Source organism: Drosophila simulans, chromosome 2L, assembly GCF_016746395.2.
Source record: "Drosophila simulans strain w501 chromosome 2L, Prin_Dsim_3.1, whole genome shotgun sequence".
Taxonomy (NCBI): domain Eukaryota; kingdom Metazoa; phylum Arthropoda; class Insecta; order Diptera; family Drosophilidae; genus Drosophila; species Drosophila simulans.
This window is the reverse complement of record NC_052520.2, coordinates 7,694,381-7,708,673: the sequence shown is the minus strand read 5'-3', so window position 1 is coordinate 7,708,673 and position 14,293 is coordinate 7,694,381. Positions and strand designations below refer to the sequence as shown.

At 42.7% G+C, this 14,293-nt stretch overlaps 4 protein-coding genes across 4 annotated transcripts; 3 read left to right on the top strand and 1 right to left on the bottom strand.

Moving 5' to 3' along the window:
- Nucleotides 1–839: 839 nt before the first annotated feature.
- LOC6731386 (adult cuticle protein 1) lies at nt 840–1,903 on the top strand. The gene is made up of 2 exons (XM_002078503.4): nt 840–949; nt 1,258–1,903. Exons 1-2 carry the CDS (start codon nt 896–898, stop codon nt 1,639–1,641), a joined length of 438 nt encoding a protein of 145 aa, XP_002078539.1. The 5' UTR covers nt 840–895; the 3' UTR covers nt 1,642–1,903.
- A 4,163-nt stretch (nt 1,904–6,066) lies between these two features.
- On the bottom strand, nt 6,067–6,686 carry LOC6731385 (ATP synthase subunit g, mitochondrial). The gene is made up of 2 exons (XM_002078502.4): nt 6,531–6,686; nt 6,067–6,474 (listed from the first exon to the last, which is right to left on the bottom strand). Exons 1-2 carry the CDS (start codon nt 6,568–6,570, stop codon nt 6,191–6,193), a joined length of 324 nt encoding a protein of 107 aa, XP_002078538.1. The 5' UTR covers nt 6,571–6,686; the 3' UTR covers nt 6,067–6,190.
- Nucleotides 6,687–9,082: 2,396 nt separating this feature from the next.
- Nucleotides 9,083–10,020, top strand: LOC6731384 (adult cuticle protein 1). The gene is made up of 2 exons (XM_002078501.3): nt 9,083–9,191; nt 9,309–10,020. Exons 1-2 carry the CDS (start codon nt 9,186–9,188, stop codon nt 9,729–9,731), a joined length of 429 nt encoding a protein of 142 aa, XP_002078537.1. The 5' UTR covers nt 9,083–9,185; the 3' UTR covers nt 9,732–10,020.
- Nucleotides 10,021–12,357: 2,337 nt separating this feature from the next.
- Nucleotides 12,358–13,425, top strand: LOC6731383 (adult cuticle protein 1). The gene is made up of 2 exons (XM_002078500.3): nt 12,358–12,468; nt 12,624–13,425. Exons 1-2 carry the CDS (start codon nt 12,463–12,465, stop codon nt 13,023–13,025), a joined length of 408 nt encoding a protein of 135 aa, XP_002078536.1. The 5' UTR covers nt 12,358–12,462; the 3' UTR covers nt 13,026–13,425.
- Nucleotides 13,426–14,293: the final 868 nt, after the last annotated feature.

The window sequence follows — 14,293 nt, the reverse complement described above, 5'->3', positions numbered from 1 at the left end:
TATGACAAGATTTACTGATATTCAAATGTTTAGTAATTTATTACGTAGAATTGCTTCCCGACTTAAAAGCGAAAGTGGTTTGATTTACTTATCGTTTCTTAATGGAATCAATAAATATATTTTTTATATACAATTGCGGATTACTCTACAAAAATGGTATAACCTAACATATTTTAAAAATAAACCCCATATTTTATTTCCAAATATTAAACAAACTTTACAAAATGTAATTTTCCTTATATATTAAAAAGGTTTGGTAATATTGGTAGGAAAATTGTTTCCTACTTATGGACTCAGATTTTTATATGGTATTCCTGGACATATGTTGGCGTTGGCTGCATTAGTGATATGCTAATGCAATCGAGAGATCTAGTGTCGGTGACCAAAATGGATCAGTTTGCCGAGAACTGGCGGCCGGCACATTAATTTCAGGGCGAGCTTACCGAAGTGAATTTAATTACATTCTGCTGATGAAATTTAAATGGACAGCCGTGGTGCTGAATGTGTGTGGGGCGATGGTGGTACAGTGGTGCTGCGGTGGCTTGTAATTTGCCTATCCATTGTTGTTAGGGGCACCCGAGACATGGCTTTAGTGTATATCATATAGATTGAAGTCATGGTTATGGATTGGCCGAATCAAATGAGACCAGTCTTGTTTTCGTCATGTCAACCGGCGTGGCTAATTGTCGCGCACTTGAATTGTCGTCAATGAATTGTGGATATTGATTCGGGAAGGTCAAGGGGTTGGGGCTGGAGGTATTACGTGGTTTGTTCTCTGGGCCAGTTTCCGCATTTGTGCAGCAAACATACACATGGCTGATTGAACCGAGAACTGGCCTTATATGCTAAATGGAATTATGGATCGGAGCTATAAAAGCACTTGGCCAACGGGCAGATGTCAGTTAGTTTCGTTTCAAGCGTCACTGAGATCACAAAAGCCAACATGAAGGTGAGATTGAAGGGATATCGGATAACTGGAGCTTAGTCCAAGTACAACTAGTGTTGTATAAGCAGATTAAAAGGACAACACGAAGGGACTTATGTTCTTCTTTTATACGAATTGGAATTCTGCAAAAGTATACTTAAAAGATCATTATTCAGTTATACATAAATTAAAATCAGATTGCTGATCTTTAGTTTCTAACTAAACACATTACGACTCCATTTAGAGAAACTCCAAAAGTAAAAGAAACTTAAAATAAGTTATTTTTATCACAGTACCTGAGTTTCCATCTAAATCAAGATTCTTGTTTCTAGTTCGCCGTTGTCGTAGTCCTGTTCGCTTTGGCCTGGGGTGTCAACAGCTCGGTGGTGCCTCTTCTGACCTCCGCCCACGGTCTGGTGGTCGGTGCTCCCGCCGTCGCCGGTTCGGTGGCCATCCAGGCATCTGCGGTTCCCGCTGCCGTTCCCCTGGCCCTGTCCCCAGCCGGACCCGTGCTCATCCGGTCTGGACCAGCGGTGGTTGCCGCTCCCGTCCCCGCCGCCGTCGTTGCTGCCCACGCCCCCGCCGTGGTGGCCGTCGCCGCTCCGGAGGCCAGCTATGTGGCCAAGACCCGTGGAGCTGTCCATGTGGCTCCTCTGCCCGGACATGTGCAGTCCGCTGCCTCCGTGAACCTGGAGCCCGCACCAGGCACCTGGTAATCACCTGTAAGGACTTCCGGATTACCCCTACATCGATCCTGACCGCCACTTGCTCGCATCTTTACCACATTTTTTGGTTTTTTAAGTTACCGAAAGGTCTTTCCTCCACTGAGTTCCCGTTGGGTTCTCGTTTCTTCAGCAATCTAAGTCAATCCTATCCAGTCTATCGCTTTCCGCTACACTCTCTGGTCTATATTTATCCACCCCGCTGTTGTCACATGGAAATTTGTTTCTTTTTGAATAAAAAAATGTTATTAAAACAGTTGAAAGGAGTTTTAGTTACGGTTGCTAGCGCATGCTTAAGTAACTATTTAAATGCCATTAGCAGATGTATCTAGATCGTGGTCCCAGAAGAATAATTTTAAATTATTACCAGGGGATCGACTCACCTTTTGAACGGCAATTAGAAGCCCCACCCTTAGCCCAACTCCCACGCCTTCAAGTGCAGCAAACATTGGACAGCTAAATGGCTTAAAACAATCTCGATCGATGGCCGATTACCGATGCCAGTAATTAATCAATTCCGGGGCCTCAGACCGGCGCTACAGCAGGGGCGTTGACAAAAAGCCGCTCCAGAAACGAGACGCAGTTGCTCGGCAGCTGGACAACTTTGTTGCCAACTCATAGTACAAACTGCCGTCGAACCGAACTGGTCTCTGAACTGAAAACGAGAGTACTGCTCGATCTGGAGCAGGGGCGGTTTGCCTTGATCGCCGCACACTCGCACTTGCAATTATTAATAGAAAAATGTGCACAAACTTGATATGGCCGCGATGGAGTTAAGTAATGCCCATGCAAAGTAATGCGGTTCAGATCAAATCCGCCTTAACGCCCACTGCAGACTCCTGAAACCCGTTAGGCGATGGACCCAATAACGATGGGATATATAGGACTAAATATTAATAATATCAATATGGATATGCCAAAAAGATAGTCGAACTTTTTCGTTATGAGTTAACTGAGTAATGGGTATCTGATAGTTAAGGAAATAGCGTTCTCTCTTTTTTTTACAATAATAGAAGCCATATTGTAGGAAATTTAAAATTGTAATTTTCAGGGTATCCCATATTGTGAGTTCAATACAAAATTATTAACTACTGGCTTAATGCCCCAACATTTTGACCGAAAATAGACTTGACGGAAAACATGATAAGCGAAAAATGCCTGGGCTTTCAATAAAAGTGTCAATTGCCGGCGAAACGTGAGGCCAAGAAAGGGGATGGGGAATGGGGAGTCGACTCAGTGGGGGCGGGGGGCTCCAAGTGGCAGCTAAACAAACGGCAGCGAAACATTTTGCCGCGTTGTTTAGTGTCGTGTCGGCAGCCAAGCCCCATGGCAATTGGCCATAAATCTAGACCCAGCCATTCACTTTTTGTTTTCTTTTGCTAGCCGCAAGTGGGCTTAACTCGATCGGCGGCTGCTGCGTGCACGCAAAACCATAGAACGCATGACGCGGCTACCGAATGCAAGTTGGCTTAAACCGCTACACCACCAGCCCCCTTTGCCAAGTTCAAGTTTACGCACTTTGCGGCTTCCTGCTTCGAACGGGTTCACTGCACTTGAGCCGAACGCACTTAGCTGTTTCTGGTTTCTACGCAGAATCGAGTTCAACTTGGCCCACTGCGTTGGATTTGCTTTTATTTGTGGTCTCTACGCAATTCGCACTTCATTCGTTGGCAAGGCGAAGGCAGTTCACTTTTGGGTGATCACTTCTGGTAGCTACACGGAAATTAAGTTTGCCAATTTGCTTCTCAAATCATTATTTATATAATAAACTATTTTGGGTAATAAATTGTTGCAGTTAAACAAAAAGCTAATTAAATACCATGGCAAGCTACTTCTGTGCAATTTAATTACATGTAAAGAATGTTAGCTTCATAAATTGTGTAATTTTAATAAACAATTATTTAATTAAAATATTTATTATATGTTGATTAACTTAAAGATAATAAAAAGTAGTCCCAAATAGTTTGTTTATTGCTTAAAAATTTGCCATATCCGCTTTAGTTTTATTGGCCATAAAGAGCATATAAAAATTCCACACCACCTTTATGGAGCAGGTGTGAATAAAAAGTGCACTTATTTTTGAGTAGAATACAGATATTTTTGCAAGTGTATACAACCATTACATCATTTAAGCCATGCACTTTCGTGTGGGCGATGAGTTGTTGAATAAGGTCAGTGTTCCGTCGAAGGATCGAGAGCCAGTTCTGCAGTCGAGTGATTCATTCCGCAGAATCGATCAGAATAGGGCGTTTTTCCCGTGGACACTTGCAATCCATTTGGCAAAAATAAAAAGATATACCGCTCCATTGCTGGATGGATTTCGTAACACTACAACGGCACGGCTTTCTTATCCGCACCCACAACTGGTTGGTGGCCTAAATATAGTTCGGCCGGCAGTTTGCAACCTGTAGCCAAATACTCGCAGTCGAGTGAGCGACAAGTATCTGGCGGGTTGCATGAGCGGCAAACAAACTTGTTGCACACACTCGTTCAGATTTCTGTGATTTTTCGTGGCAGCAGCTGGATGGCAAAAAGGAAAATATGCAGGAAAAAAGGCGGCCCACAGCCCAGAAATTCCGCCAGCCACTTGCTAACGTCACGAACACACTAACCAGGCCATAAACTGCTCATATAGAACTCGTTGAATTAGCAACAATTGTGTGGCTAAGCTCTTTGTTAGTTGTGACAGTTGTGTAGTGACAACCGCGACCACTAAAGTGGTTAATTATTGCCTTCTCTTAATGACCATTAGGAGTCCGCTTAGCATGCTAATTGTAATTGGATTAATTAACCGCAGATCTTGATCGCCAGCTAACGGTTAACGGGGCAATACTTGACCAATTGATTACGTTACGATTGCAATTGCATCATTTGCACCTCTCGGTTCGATTTAAAACAAAAAATCAGCCTTTTGGAGGCCGCCCACTCGAAAATTCAAAAATTCCTTGCCAGAGTCCAAGTGTGATTGCCTATGCAGGCTAGTTAAATTAATTTGGATCGAACAATTAAAACTAAATACGTAACTGTGTAGTCGACCACTAGATGATCTTACCAAAAAAAAAACCATCCTTTTATTTTTATTTATTTATAAAATTTTAAATTGACAATTCTGTGTCTCCAATTCTTTTTGTTTCACAAGCATTGATATTCTCAAGTCTTCAAATTGAACATTACAGGTGTGCCAGGTGAACCGCAGTTGTTAGTTTCACACATAGTGTATGAAAACCAAATTAAATAATGAGCAGCAGGCCAGAGGTGTTGGCGGTGTGGGTGGAAATGCTGGTTACCAAATGCTGCAAACCAAATTCGCCGGCTGGCAAAAAAAAAACCCACCCCACTGTGTATCCACCTTGTTGCCACTACCACGTTGCCAGCCACAAGTTGCAACAATCGGCAGCCGCCAAATTGAATTCAAGCGTGGCTAACATTGATTTCCCCCCACTAGCCGATAACCGCCCTTCTCCTCTAGCCAATTAGTTTCATTCTGTTTATGCGATTTTAATACGGAATTCGTATCCATCTGACCAAAAGTGGGCGTAGTCGTTTGGGGAGCTATGATAAGGACACAGCATATAAGCCTTAGCATGATGCAATCGGGCGGTGATATTGCAACAAAGCCTGCTGCTCGGTGCCAGCAGGCATGCTTTGTTATTAAAATGCCATTAAAATTGGGACAAGCGCTTAAATTTGATATACAGTCAGACAAATAAATACTGAAGTTATAATTATAATGCTTAGATTTAGGGAAATTCAAACTAGATATACTGATCTAACAAAAATTTTAATTTAAAAGTTTGTCTTTTGTTCATACTATTATTTCCATATGTTTAAACTGTCTTTTAAAGTTATTTGTAATACAGCTACATACCTTACCCGTACATTCCATTTTGTTTGGGGCACACGTTGGTTGCCATTGTTTGGCTTGTGCAACTGCCACGGCGTCAATCTGATTTATGCCACTTGACCGGACTGCCACCCGTGTCCGCTGTCGTGCCGCCTTAGGAACCCAACGCTTTGCCGCTCGGACGCCTGCGCACTCGCCTCGCGGCGGAATATGAGAACTCCGTGTCCAAGATCAATGCCAGCTCAGCGAGACTTAGATCTGCCATGAGCACGTTGCTCATGCCGGGCCATTGGCTATCCGGAATTCGAGGCGGGGCACTGCTAAATGACGGAGTGGGAGTGCACATGCTGTGCACCTGGTCACTGGGAATTTATGTATGCAAATACATTGGGAAGCCCTAAACTTTACTTGCCACATGCAAAAGTTATGAAATTTTTGTTATCTTGCCACTTAGTCCATTAAACTTTCTAAAATGTATATCATACAGGATATACATCGAGCTATATATGAGGTTTACGACAGAACGATAACATAAAGTGAATTTATAGGGAAAAGACAATATAAACAGCTACGCCCATGATTGTAATGCTGATAATGCACCTTTATTCAGTGCACCTGGCCACAGAAAAACGGTATAAATGCACTGGGCCATTTGCATACAACACAAAAACAAAAAGGGGAATAGCATATCTGCTATTTCTAAACCTTGTAGCCGACAAAGTGACGACGACCGATGACCTCGCCCATGTAGAACCAGGTAATCACCTCCACGGTGACCAGCACATTTAGCCAGGCCTCACCGACGGTCACCTGGGAAAGTCCGGACTTCTTCAGCTGCCCCTTCATATCCTTCTTGGAGGCCAACTTGGCGGACTCAGCGGTCTGCTTCAGCTTCTGGAAATCAGCGGGCAGCGGCGGTGTCAGCTCCACCTTGGCATACTTCCAGAATTCATCGAGCTGCGGACGTGCTGCCACAATCATTTCTGCGTAATACCATAAAGTGATTACGTTTTGGCCAGACTAGAAGTGCGCATCTTACTGTTTACTAGGGTCTTCGCCTTGGCAACCAATTGACTCATTTTGTTGGTAGAAAAATAAAACAAGAAATGCAAGTTTCTGAAAATTTCACAAATTTACGTCGCAAGGTTCTCGTACAAAGTTATCAAACTGAGAGCTATCAAAAATGATTTGACTTTTCAGCAAAGGGCTCCTAGCTATTCGATTTTTGCCATGTTAAAAGGCTACCACACACTGCACGATTTATGTCCTTGCCAAAAAAATGAAAAAAAATTGATACAATTTTATTTTTTTTAGGAGCTGGTTCATTTTGTATTCAGATGCAGTGCCAGGTAAATGTGTTTGGAAAATTTGCATAATTGCGGCCTGGTTGAAAACAACCTGCGCCAATTATGCGATTTGCGGGCGATAAACTGACCGATCATTACCAAACCGACAAGATGGTTATTACTAGAGCGCCCCGCCCACTTGCCAAGCCGAAACAATGGCTTAAAAGTAGAATAGAAAGACGGAGCACGCCCTAAAAAAATTGGCCAGCATTGTGTCTGCCGGTCATCGAAATGAAAATCTCAAAATGTGCAATAAAACGCTGGGTCTTTCGTCATCAGTTCAATGGAATTGGTTGGCCATATAATGCATGTTTTAGGCCAGCCGCTTTTGCTAATGAAGCTCTAATGGAGTCGAGGTGAAGGGCCCGTTCTTCAAATGAAAATTGCCCTTGTTTTTTATTCGCATAGTTGATCTAATTGCGCCAGTTAGACGAGTATGACATTCCACCCAGACCCGTTGCGGGCCCTATGCATAATCATATTGGTTGTGATTAATGGATCGCATATATTTTTCGCTGCAGCTGTCCTCTAAATGGTTTCAGTCTCACATTTGGCCAGTTTGACACTCTGACCCAAGTCTTTGGAAAAATAAAACGTGGCCAGCTTTTTGATCTGTATGTCCATGACGATTTCAAGTTGAGGCTGCAATTCGCCGGTGGTTTTTTTAGCCAAGTGCCCCAAACATGGAAATGTAGTCCACCAATTCATTCTGCTTTTTTGCATTTTTATTGTTTGCCAATGCTGACAGCCTTTGATTATATTTATTCTTGGGCGTTGCCCCGCCACAATACGAGAATTGCCTTCCTATTTTTGGCGGAGCAGCGGGCAGCGAAAACAAGGCGAAACTGCAGAGGCTAATTGTTTATTTAAAGCACTGCGAAAAATTCCAGTGCTCTGGAATTTGCGACTGAAAGTCACGGCCTTGCTGACGTCACTGAGTCTTAAAATTCTTTTAGAAAGTGGATGGTTTTAAAAGGTTTTTCAATTTATACTAAATCTCATTTGAATATTTTAAATCATTTCTTGGGCAAAACCAATACTGTCAAAAGTTGGCAAACATAAGTTTAATATTTATTATCTATAAATTTTTTATGATCAGGGAAATATTTTCTGGCCATTAGGCGATTTTGAAATAGGTTACCAACATTTAATTGCTCTTTTTAAGGGTTTAAACGCTGATTGTTCGGTGAAATAAACTAACAATCCATTCTAGAATGATTTTAACGGCTGACTAACTTTTTGGCATTTAAAGCTCAATTAATATTATTGCATTGATTTAGTCATTGCAGGGGCTAACTTCTGAGTCCGCCTTGGGGCAAAGTAATTGTTATTGCAGTGTAGGCACGCGACTTTATTTTACTTTAGTTTACTGTACACAAATTCCGTGCCCCATGCTGCAAGCCAAGCAAACACACACACACACACCGATACCAGCGAATTATATAATTGCAACAAAGAATTCTGAAAGCTAATGCAGCAGAAACTTTTGGTCTGTGCCATTGCAAATTGAATGCTTTGGGCCACATGCTTATGACTTTTTAAATGTGTTTGTGCTTTATCAATATAATTTGGTGTTTGTGGCAATTTTCAAGCCGCCGATGGAGCCAGCCGATTGTGTCGGCTCAATATCTACGCTTATGTTTATGTGTGTTTGTGTTGCACCCTCGGCTGTAAATTCTTGTTAGTACAGTCAAGCTTCTTTAAATGCATTGGGCTTAAGATCGAAAAATATTTAAAAAACGGGAATAACACATAAAATCGAATTAAGTAAATTGGTAATTTATAAGGCTTAACTTTCGATCTTTCGTTAAGGACATACTATTTATGACTTATGTTGTGTTTTTATATGTTTCCAACTGTAGAAGCTAGACTGTGGTAATTTGCGCAATCATTGACGCCCGCCGCCCCTTTTTCCTTGTGGAGAGGGGTGTGGCTTAGGGGGTGGTGGTCAGCTTAATGGTTGTGGGGAAGGGGGAACGGGAAGCAGCACCCAAGGCAGAGATCTTCGAGCAGCTGGGCAGTGAAAGGCCAAAACCCGGAGCGGATCTACCACAGTGGGTATGGGTACTCCAATTCTGCCCGAGACTTGGGCTTGGGCGTCGACGTCTCTAGAGCAGAGTCTCTCGCGCCATTCGCCTCTCTGCGCGCATTTTGATATATATTTTCTTGACTTGGGGGGCAGGTTTCGGTTTTGGATTTGGAAAAGCGAAGCAAAGTCCGCGCCGCGTTTTTCGTATATAAGTTGCCACAATTTGGTAGTCGAAATCAGAATCAACTCGTTCGCTGAGTATTCAACAAGCACTTCTCCTTCAACAACCCAACTTCAAAACCCACCCCAAACAAACAACATGAAGGTGAGGACATTGCCAGGAGTGTTCTAAGATTTTCAAAAACTTTTTGAAAATTTTCCAGAGTTTCTAAAGAAATATCCTCGTGATCTAACTAATTTCGGTACTTAATCCGTTTTCCAGTTCGCCGTTGCCGTAGTCATGTTCGTGTGCGCCCTGGCTGGAGCTCATGCCTCGTGGGCCCAGATCGCTCCCGGTGTGTCCTATGTGAGCCCCGTGGCCCATGGAGCCGGTCTGTGGAACGGAGCCTGGAATGGTGCCTGGAACGGTGCCTGGAACGGCGCCTGGAACGGTGCTCCCTGGGGTGCCCCTGCCGCCGTTGCCGTCCATGCCAGCGCTGCTCCCTGGGGTCTGACCGGTGCCGGTTGGCACGGCGCTGCTGTTCCCGGAATCAACCTGGCCCAGGGACCCGGTCTCGCCGCCGGCCATGGCCATGAGGGCGTCTATGTGGCCAAGACCCGTGGTGCCATCCACACCGCTCCCCTCGCCGGACACATCAACTCCGCCACCTCCGTGAACGTGGCCCCTGCCCCCGGAACTCTGTAAGTCGGGAGTGACCGATAAACCATACCCAAACCGATGCCAAACGGAGCGGATGGATGGCAGTATCACTGATCTCCACCTGCTTCAGCGACTTCCCACGACTACTCCAACCGGATGAATACCCATCTCTCTCTGTACACTTATTGTTAAGCACACCGCTCTTAGTCCCCCCCCCCAGATACGAACACGATCCTGATCTTGGGTCCATGTCCATATCCTCTGGACATTTCCCAACGCACTCAGCAATATATAAGTCCAACAGCAATTACAACAACTACAACAAACCAACAAACGACAGCATGTTAATTTTATTTTTTGAGAACTCTTTCAATACTTCCCATCTGCTATCCTGTCTTCCTCTTCTTTACATCTATCACTATATACTTCTTATATCTATCACTATCTGGCATATCGCCCTAGATATGCCCTGTCAACCTGTAAATATCCCATTGTAATCTAGTAATCTGCAACAATGTAAAGATTGACGAAAGCGTTATAAATAAAAGCAATCAGCGTTTTTTATACGACATAAATATTGTGTTTTTGCAAAAATTGGGTTAAAATAATCGGGCTTCTCTTAAAAAGTTACTATTATATAACTGAGATTCTTCTGAAATGAAAGATAAAAGTTTTATTTAATGCACATTTCAGGTTTAATTTAATCTCATGTATGAGTTGTGGTTCGTTTTTAAATACAATTAAATATATAATTTAGCTATGCTCTGGATATATATATCTGGACACTTTTGTACGATATGTCAAGATGTTTAATGTTTTAATCCATTACTTAGACAACCTCAAACAATCCCATATGTGAATGATTGTTTAGATCTAATTTAATACATCTAGATCATAAGCTACATATTAGTTAATTATAACCTTGGGGGTTTAGTTTGCACCTGCTCGACCTTGAAAAGCCGACAAATTGTTCAATTGATTTCATATCTGCCAAGAATGTCTAGATCAAATGTGTCTTTGTCTTTAAGTGTCTATTATTATAGTGACAGTCCTAATTTGCTTGGTACTAGTACTATCGGCCACAGCTGAACGATAGTCAAGCTAGGGGCCAATGGTCATTAGATCGAGTTAATTGGTACAGAGCCAGCTCATATCCACGTATTGGGCCACAGGGCGTATGCTTAATTATGCAAACGCTTAGCGCTAATTACAGATCGCACAGAGACCAAGTTTCAATTTTAGTCAGCACCTGGGCTTTTGGTACAAGAAAATAATTGGCACATGAAGTAAATTATAGTAGTCGCTAATTACAGATTATCATCGCACCAAAAGAATTCAACTTGAACTTTTTTGGAGTCTTGGTGTCGATCGATTTCGCCCACATTGGCATCGAAACGAGTTTTTTCCCTCATGCAGTTCTTTTTCGGCATAATTGAATTGTCTTTGCTGGGTTGAATTTGCACTAAAGTCTGACTTAATTGCGGCACCTAATGGGTTTGCGATATATTTATGTGGGCTGTTCCAGGCGGCAGAAACCCACGCTCCAGACCCATTTCAGACAATTGAATGTTGCGCAATGTCGATTCCATTATGTAATCGGAGGTGGAAATAATTAGGGAAATAGCCTGGAAAAGCGGATTAACCTGGAATGCCTTTCAGCTGTGTTAATTGCAAGTTTTGGTTAATTTATAGCCAACTATTGGCTTATGGCTAAACGAATTTGTCAATGTCAGGAAACGAAATGCGTGAAAAGTGCATCGCATAAACACAGTAATGGCTAACTTTTGACTCTTCGATTCAAATATAAAATAGCTACACTAGTCCAATTGATTATATTTTACTTTTAGATATTCGGCTTAAAATTTTAATATTAACTTTTATATATAATAAAAACAAATTTACAGTTCTGTTCTATTATTTTACATTTTTTAATTTTCCTATAATTATATTTCAATATCAATCAATGAAGTGGGCTGTTTCTCGCATATCATTAACCCTTAAGACACATAAATCAGATATTAGCCGGCCTTATACAGGATACGTATCGCTCCATAATTGGAATCGTGTTATAAATCATACTGAAATGCTAATCGCGCACAAACAACAATTAAGTAATTAAAGTGGCGGTGTGATGGAGTGAAAATCAACTTACCGGAACTGCAGCTGAAAAGTGGGTTGGGCCATTCACTTAGACAGTTGGACCCACATGGCCACGGAGATGGAAACACACTCACGGAGAATGCATTTCTGTGCTGTGGTGGAGCAAGTTTGAGTGGTGCGGAAACAGTGGTTCACCATCGAGTAAGTTCATTTTAAGTGGGTTATTGTTAAAAACCACAGCTTAAAGATACAAATTAGGCAACTTCGCTTCTTATCACAATCCTCTCTTCTTCATTTTTTTTGTTCTTCTTTAGGAAATAAATGTACGTAAATCGATTAGTACTGTAGCTAACAACAAAGTAGGTGTAGAACTAGTTCTTGAACACAACCGCGTTGAAGGCGTTCAACCTAGCCGTTTGATCCGATCCGAACCGATACAATCCGTTCAGATCCGAGGCATGTCATTAGAGCTGATCATATGCATGCGGAGCAGTGTCAGCCGTGTCCACCGTGTCATGGTGTGTGAACTCTCACTTTCATGAACCCTCCGACTTGGCGGTTTTCTATTGCTGATGTGGTCAGCAGTGGGGTATAAAACTGGCCGGCAGCTCCGTTGACAGATCAGTTCAGAACAAGAGTTCAACCAGAGCACAACCCAAAACCCACAAACAGCACCATGAAAGTGAGTTATCAAACGGATTTATCCTGATACACATATCATGGATTGAGCTTAATATTAGTAATTCAACAAGGAAGTTTTAATCCTAAGACTCCAAGATCCTAAAGCAAATCAAATTACTTTAAAACTAACTAAACAATATGTTTTGCATTATACAGTTCGCCGTCGCCGTTATCTTCACCTTGGCCCTCGCCATGGGCGTGCAGTCGTCTGTGATCCCCCTGCTGTCCCAGGTGGCTGGACATGGACTGTCCTACACCGCGGTTTCCGGACCCGCTGTGGTGGCCTCTCCCTGGGCCGTTCCTGCCGCCCACTGGCCCGCCGCCGTGAACGTGGCTTCGTGGCCTCCGGCAGCGATCCACGCCGCCGCTCCTGCCGTGGTTGCTGCCCATGCTCCCGCTGTGGTTGCTGCTCATGCTCCCTCCGTCGTCGTGGCCCCAGTGGCCCACAGCGGCGTCTACACTGCCCAGACCCGTGGTGCCATCCACACCGCTCCTCTGGCCGGACACATCCAGTCGGTGGCCTCCATCAATGCCGCTCCCGCACCCGGAACCTTGTAAGGAGGATACTGCCTTGAATCCCTTTGCCGAACGGACCATTGCCTCTGCCACGGATACTGCCATTGATGGGGAAGTCCCTTTATAGAACGGGAGACCCCTCAACACTGTTTTGTAAATACATTGTATATATAGACATATATAGACAGGGTACTCGCACCTAGCACCTGAACAGGATCCTTTCATACCTGTCCCAAAAGACGGAGTCATCAAAATTCCTTTCCGACCTAAGCACCCCGCCACGTTTGTGGTTGTCTATCTCTCTCGCTTACCTATTTATTTAGCATACATTTTCCAAGCATCCTGTGAAAAACCCCCCACAAGTTTTCCTTCGAATGGAATGCCAAGTGCATTCTGGAAGGAAATGCTTGTACATCTTGCCAATAAAGAAAATGTAACTAAAGTATGAACGTTTTATTTTGGGAAATGTGTAAAAACTATTGTGACTAATTAGCAATATTGCATCAATAACAAGAAATAATACAAATGGCATACAAATGGTTGATTGTTCCTCATTTTGTAATAATTATTATTCGTTTGATAAAGCTTTAAATGTAAGTATACAAAGTATGTTTTGGTCAAGCAAAAATTAAAATAAATAGTTGTTGCCTGACAAATTCCCACAGGCACAGTCGATTAGTATACAAAGCCCGTTCGCTCTCAATCTATTATCATCGCATATTTACGCCTCCGAATACAATTAATTGACTCATTGCCTCAAATTGACACTACGCTGTTTGCATGCAACCCCTTCCTCTGTAATAAAGTGTGATTAGAGCAAAGCCATCGGATCGAATGCTGAAATGTCAAGTTCATGCGCATGCGCAAAGTCCCCAACGAAACACAGCCACAAATCAAATGGAATCAAATGCGGCACCCCTCCCTTCCTTAACCCCTATATCTTTTGATTTGCTATAGCAGAGTCCAACTGTTGCGTGATTTTCCCCTCCCACTTTGCCAGCCCCCTTTTTATTTTTCCCACTTTGAGTTCCAACAGCGGTTTACAAAGTCTCGCGCTTGTTTTTCACGTTTCTAGTTTCGCTTTTGTTGCCGCATTTGGCCGTTGAATGAAATGCGTCAGTGTATCAATAACAGTGCCCCTCGAACTTCCTTCAACTTTTTCTCACCACACCTCCTTTTAAATACACTGAAGAAAATTGATAAAAAATTAATTTTCATTATTATATATTATATATATTATCTATATATTATATATTATATTATATGTTTATCAAACATCTATGCTCTACCTCAAAATTTATGTAACATCC

Coding starts and splice junctions, on each gene's coding strand:
- LOC6731386 (XM_002078503.4), top strand. CDS start 896: ATGTCAGTTAGTTTCGTTTCAAGCGTCACTGAGATCACAAAAGCCAAC. Junction 950..1,257: donor TCACAAAAGCCAACATGAAG/GTGAGATTGAAG, acceptor TCTTGTTTCTAG/TTCGCCGTTGTCGTAGTCCT.
- LOC6731385 (XM_002078502.4), bottom strand. CDS start 6,570: ATGAGTCAATTGGTTGCCAAGGCGAAGACCCTAGTAAACA. Junction 6,475..6,530: donor GGCGAAGACCCTAGTAAACA/GTAAGATGCGCA, acceptor GGTATTACGCAG/AAATGATTGTGGCAGCACGT.